Here is a 6902-nt window from a genome sequence, read left to right on the forward strand (position 1 = left end):
CCCCTTGCTCATCGGATGATTCCCGCCTTCGCCTCGCGGGGAATGCTGGGAAAAAAGAAATTCAAATTTTTGAGTCGTTTCTCCCAACTGCCGAGATTTGAGGTCCCGAATATTCGAATTTTTTTTTAAATCTCTAGCCATTTGAAATTTGTATTCCTACTAGTATCCTCAAATCATCTTTGAAAGCGTTTGGACCGTCGATTTTTTGCTGGCAGGAGCTCCTGAAAGGATTAACCAACGGAAAAAAGTTCGGGTCCTATTAATTTTTAAATTACAGAACAATTAACAAAAAAATTAGTAAACGAGTCTAACATAAATGGATCGTCGGTCATCATTTAGGAACAAACGTTATGAAAAATGATTTAAGCTCAATGCACCCGTATATAGCACAAATAAATCAGGTCAAAATGAATAGTTACAAGTGCTGTTAGTCTAATCACATTTCTCTAAAACACGAAGTCGGTACCTCATGCAAGATTATTGTAGGTCGCCATACGGTGAATATACAGTGAATCGAGATTTGAAGCCGGAATTGAACTTAATTATAATAATTATAATTTATATCATTCTTTTGTAACAATGGACGAAACAATGTGTAAAGCAGTTCTCACTAACTACTTCCTGGATTATGGATTTACAAATTAAGTAACTCACCTGGAACTTTACTAAAAGTACATCTTTAACTATTTCGAAATCTTGCTCAAGATTGCCATTTCAGTTAGTGCTTCAAACAGAAGGCTAGTACGCTTCGGTGAGGTATAGTTCAACCGGTAATAAGCCAAAGGTGAGCGAATTCACGAATTCGGGGTAAAGAGGAAGTTTTCCCTGGGCCGCTTCTTACCGCGAGGATCCTTATTGAATGAACTCCAGGGTTCACCTAGCCTTGAACCCGGACTCTTTCAATTAGTAGACCAATCCTTTACCCGCTATCCCACCACGCCTTCCTAATAACGCGGGAATGAATATCCTGCGCTTCGTGTTGTACGTCTAAACAAAAGTGAGGTTGGAAGCGATATGGCCGGTACATCTTGGAGACTACTCGTCTCCCCATACCGCCACGCCGCGGAGACGACCAATAGGGAAGCCCGCCAGACCCTCCCCACCATCTCCGACCCAGGCCGGAGGGGGGACATTGCTCCGCGAGGATATATATTCTCCGCCGGTTGACCGCAACGCGTAATCCTCCACACACATCACTCCAGTCTTGAGCACACTCTTTTGGCTCACGAGGGAGAGAGAGAAAGCGTATGGATTCTGCATCCCACTGACCGTGAGTACGCCGGTCCATCAATTATCCAGACCGGCACTTGCATATGTTGTGATGGTTACGCCCATTCTTGTCGTCGCCCTCACGTGGATTGCATAACAGCAGTTGTCCCCTGGTGAGAATGTGTTCCTCCCTCCCGCTAAAACCGTTGGAGCAGCTTTGAGAACAACCAATCAGCGACGTCCCCTGCAGATTTTTCACCGAGTGGTCACCATTTCCGCCAACTGCAGATTCTTCAGCGAGCTGTGTCGTCCAGAAAATCCTTCAGGATGCACTTCCGCGCCCTGTGTCCCTCCGTTATGTTGGCGACCCTGCACTCGGGCGTGGTCACCTCGCCGTTTGGCAGCGCCGCTGCGGCCGATCCCCCCAGGGAGACGAGGAAGCGACGTCGATGGAGCTGGTTCGATCCTCGAGAACAGGACGAGGTGAATATTTGGACGGTTCGATTTGGGGAGAGTAAGAATGGAGGAGGAAGGCAGAAATCCACCATGTCCTCATTTATTAAGAAGAAAGTTAAGGGGATTTTGAAAAGAATACATAGGTCCATCAGCGGTAATTCTAGAAAAGGTAATTGATGGATATTGTTTTGACATGGTGATGGTTTCAATCTTATTCCATTGTCCTAGATAGTAAATCAATTATGTTCTAGAATAAAAAGGGCCAAATGGTACTCAGTAGTCATATCTACTAACGCATACCTTATTTTTTTCATATTTTGCAAACGATTGTGTCCTAACACCCCAAGCTATACGCTGTAGAGGCGGCTTTGAGGATATATGCATGAAATTTTACGTTCATTGCCGGGAAATTCTCTCAGTTGGTCATATAAGTTTTTCACTCACTCGCTTTGGCCAATTCCTATCAAATACCAAATGCTAGGAAGTTTTCATAGAATAACGATTAAGGTAACTCAAGTCTCCCTGTTTTTATCTGATAAGTAGACCACTTTTCATTTAAACCTGCTGGAGTGGGAATTTAATAGCATGTTTTTTGAAGTGCTTTTACTCTGATGATACTTTCTCGCACGAGGTGTAATTTTGCGTCTCTGCATAACGATAATAACTCAAAACTAAAGTTGAAATTTTCTGGCTGTTTTTCCAGTTCTCACTTTTCTTCTTCATTCCTTATGCATTCTTCTGAAAGCCTAAATACTCTCCTTGTCATCCAAAAATGATCTTCATTTTTATAAAAAATACGAACTTCAAGGTTAATGGGAATATCATTTGAAGCGAAATTCTAATACGCATCTCTTTACAAAGGATTCCATGGGCTGATTGTTGGATTTCCTTCGTGGTGCCTTCTTTTCATTATCTCTGACCAATGTGAAGAATAGTAGACTGAAATATGTACAGTAGACACAGTTGGAACCCCGTAATCCAATCACCTCTGTAAAATCTTTTGGCAGAAATTATCTTGAAGGATTTTTAACAAAATTACGTGAATGAAGTCGAGCAAGGACCTTCAAAAAATCTTCAAAAAATATAAAAAACTGAAATTACATGTATAATTTTTACAATGAAACGCTGACCATTGGCTGCTTAATAACAAATAGTGCCCAAATCGTATCTTAGAGAATTAATTGAAAGCATAAATCCATTAAAATTTACATTTTTGGCGTGAAATTGCGAATAGTGTGACTAATATCTGCGGTTTTTCCCTCACAATTATTTCAGGATGAAAAAGAAGCTCCCAGCGACGAAGGCGAGAACCAGAAAGAGAACAGGCCCCCGAGGAGTCAACCGGTGGCTGCGACTGGCGGGAAGGGCTCCCGTCCCATCGTGGTGAAGAGGCCCGCCCTGGAGGCCCCCAACGGACTCCGCCGCTCACCGTGTATGAGCTTCTCACCCTTCGGCCGGGGCATCCGCTACGCCCCCTGCTCCCCGCCACCGCCCCCGGCCAAGACCAGCAGACAGCGCCGGGCACCGCCCCCGCCGAGAGCCGCCAGCATCTCTCCCCCCACTCCTCCGCCATCTCCCCTCGCCACCTCGCCCCCAGACGCCGCCCCCACCCACGCCATGGTGACCGTGGTGCCGAAGAGCGCGGCCGCTCCACCCGCTGGACACCCGGCCCTCGTCCGCCGACACGAGCAGCCCATCGCCGGGGGATTCCGCAGCCGCGGCTCGCTGACGGCCCTCAAGTCGCCCCTGACCATGAACCCCAACCAGAGGTTCGCGCTCGTCTGCCTCAACGACCGCTTCTACTGGGTCAGCAAGGAGGTTGATTCGGCGGTGCCCAGGGTCGGACGCCGGCCCTTGCCTGAACGACAGCCTCACGAAGGTTGACGCTGGAGGCGGTCGGGGACGGAAAGCCGAAAGTCTTCCGCCCCTTGGAATTGGTTCACGCTACGAAACTTTTTAGTTTACTCAACCCGAGTTTATTGGGTTAATGAGCCAAACTCATTGGTTTCGCCTCCCTCGCAGCGCCTGTTGACTTATTATTCTGCGGGATGTAGGTTTCATGGCCAGATTGGCAATTTGCAGATTTGCCATCATGTGGGAAACCCCGCGTTCATTTTAAGCTCGGCATTGTATAATTACGAGATAAATAGCTGAGGTAGATGAACAGAACGGGGTTCTATTGGTGCAAAGATATCTTCTGCTTATGAACAGGCACATTCTACGCGTTATGATATCGGTCTACCGATTACTATCATATTAAAATCTCTACACTATAGTATAGACAATTGTACATAGGGCCAGAAAAGCTAAAGTAGAAAGGAAGATCATGAATTCAATAGTCCCATGGAAATTCCAATTTGTTTTCTATTTATTTTCAGTTTTAAATCACAACCACGGATAAATATCGGAAAAAAACATTCTAAATGACAAAGCTGTCTTAAGAATTTAAGTCAAAATAATTTAATTGTACAAGAAAAAATTAATAAGCGTCTGCAACATCAATTACCTCACCAAAACTAAGAATTTGTTAAAATTTAGATGGAATTATGTGTTAGCACGCATTTTATCAAGATTTTACGTGTTCTCCGAACTAATTTAACTCAGGAGAAACTTTGTAAATACTTTAATATGATATTTAAATTACTGCACATTTTAATGGCAGTGAATGCTTTATAACCGTTGGTCTACTGAAGGCTTTCATATTTATTCTTTGTGAATAATGACAATATATTTGACGCATCATATTGATGCCATAATAAATCAAAGCTTTCAATCCTTTCTTTGTTGTAAATGTATTATTTTAAACCAAAACACTGCCTCACTAGGAAATACCAATGGAAATACCAATAACAATACTTATTTGACTAATGAGTCATTCTACCCTTGTCCTACCTACCTTGATAGAAATGATAAGTATTTTACAGTAACCTCAAATTTATATGAAGTGATGACACATTGGCAGACAAATATTTTGTCTTTTTAAATTGAAGCTCATCAACACCTTCATTGAAATAATTACGCCTCATAAGAGCAACCTAAATTTTCAGTAGCTAATGACGCATTTTCCCAACAATAAAGAAGTCAGTACAAATATTCTATCTTCTCATGCTAGATCCCATCATGCCATTTAATAAAGCAAAACTTTTTATAACTCGCCAGAGTACACATTTGGCAAGACTATGCTTGGTCATCCGTAAATAATGACACCTAAGCCGCAGAAAATAAGATGTAAACACTATAAAAAGTCGTAAATAAGCTAATGGGATGAGAGTGGAAGTATAAAATTGAGTTGCTAAAAGGTTTCCTCATCTTGGTTGACTCACCAAATGGCTGCTTGAAGTTGATACAAACATGTTTTTCCATAAAAAGTATAATTTCAATTCAATGATAATAATATTTACAAACACATTATCTTTAAGTGGGTCGAAAGACACTCCCACGAATTTACTAGCGGGTTTACCCCCTCATGAGTAATTTATCAAAACTTGGTATTTTGAAAAACACAATTACGTGGAGAGGAAGGAGGGAGCAAAAATTGTCCGGAAACTTATGAATAGTCTAAATATATTCGTTGGTGATTTTTCACGTCACTATGTTTTTAATAAAAAGTAAGTTTACTTTGATATTAACTAGCACCCACTTTTTTTCCACAAGGAAGTAATTTTGGGATATTAATAGAAATACTTTTTCAAAGATTAAAATTAAATCGTTGTGTAAGTCTCGATACCGATCTTATGATGTTGGTGGTTCATTGAGATTATATTTCTTAAGTAAACTTTGGCTGAAATTAGTACCCTGATGCGTATTAAACTTCTCACTAGAAAAAGGACCTCGGTGGGTCCTTATCAGGCCTTGCTATAGCTGTGATATCTTCCTTCTCTCATCCTCTGTCGTAGCATTTTCTATGGTACCTTTTCAATGAAAATGAAATACTCTATATTAACCGCCAGAGAAAGTGGCCCATCCAGTGCCTGAGATGTAAAGAGGCTTTTTTATGGTGCCTTCCAGGGCTAGGTAAAAGTTTTAGCTCACTGGAGTCTTTTCATATTTTTTCATAAAAATAATTAAACGATACGGTTTAGTAAACAAAGTGGTCCTTACAAACGAAGGCTAAAGATGATCACACATATTCGTTAACTCAAACGAAGAGGCACACTGAGGCAAAGAAAGGCGGGTAACATGAAATAGGCCTCACTGAGAGTCCAACATTTTCGACACCTCTGTAGCTACCTCAAACAGCATGAGCAAAAGAACCATTACACTACCTGTATATGAAAAATATGACGTACTGGTGTATGCTGAGTAATACCCCAGGAATTTTGGTCCAAATTTTATGATATACTGGTTGTCATATATAAATGGGAAATGAATAAGTAAACCTATGAATAAATGACTAACAACTAATTAGCCACGAAATATAGGGCCAAAATATCCTGGTGCTTCCAACGGCATACCCGTAAGTCTTATTTTTCACAAGAAGCTGAGAAAGCTTCAGTCAGGAAGTAAATTGTACATGATCTTGTAAAAATTCAAAAGCCTTCTTTCCTACAGTCGCTCTTTACTTTCCAGTGTTACCAAGGATTTCCATCAATTTGTATCTACTTTTGAAGCGTTGAGGAGTTTCTGAAAATGAGATATTAAATGGACCTCTAAAACAATAGCAGCAAGATAACCGGTTTATTCAAACTTATCACCCAACTCTCCACTTTCCCAAAGCCCTACAGTAAAACTTTACTCTGCTTAATCAGACCGACTCTTCTTCACGGCTGCGAACTTTTCGCTTGCAAGAAGTTCACTACCTAGAAATAAACTTTAAATCTTCCAAAACAAATCCCTGCGTAAGTTTCTTAATCTTTCAAAAATAACTCGAATTTCCGACGTCCTTTCCGCTTATAAATTTCCCTCTACGAACCAAGTTGTAACCCAGGTAGTCAATTACTTTAAGTCTAGACTTGGGGCAACCTACAACACATTACTTACAGACATTTGGAACTATAATCCCACAGTTTCACCTGCATACATTCTGCATCATCAAGTTAGCTACTTGAATTTTTTCAATGCCTTTCCACTTCTTCTAGTTTTCATAATCTCATATGTTAAATATGCTTATCATATTTGAAATAAAATAGAATAGGAAAGAAAAAAGGAGGAAATAAGAACGAAAACGAAAAAAATAAAATTAATTATACTAAAGAAATGAATCCACTTGTGAAAATATACTGTATGCGTTTGATAAA

At 40.8% G+C, this 6902-nt stretch overlaps 1 protein-coding gene across 1 annotated transcript; it reads left to right on the forward strand.

The window, feature by feature from the left end:
- Positions 1-1163: 1163 nt before the first annotated feature.
- LOC124154123 (CASP-like protein 4A2) lies at positions 1164-4443 on the forward strand. The gene is made up of 2 exons (XM_046527652.1): positions 1164-1692; positions 2941-4443. Exons 1-2 carry the CDS (start codon positions 1537-1539, stop codon positions 3547-3549), a joined length of 765 nt encoding a protein of 254 aa, XP_046383608.1. The 5' UTR covers positions 1164-1536; the 3' UTR covers positions 3550-4443.
- Positions 4444-6902: the final 2459 nt, after the last annotated feature.

The sequence above is a fragment of the Ischnura elegans genome, chromosome 2 (genome assembly GCF_921293095.1).
Source record: "Ischnura elegans chromosome 2, ioIscEleg1.1, whole genome shotgun sequence".
Lineage (NCBI taxonomy): Eukaryota > Metazoa > Arthropoda > Insecta > Odonata > Coenagrionidae > Ischnura > Ischnura elegans.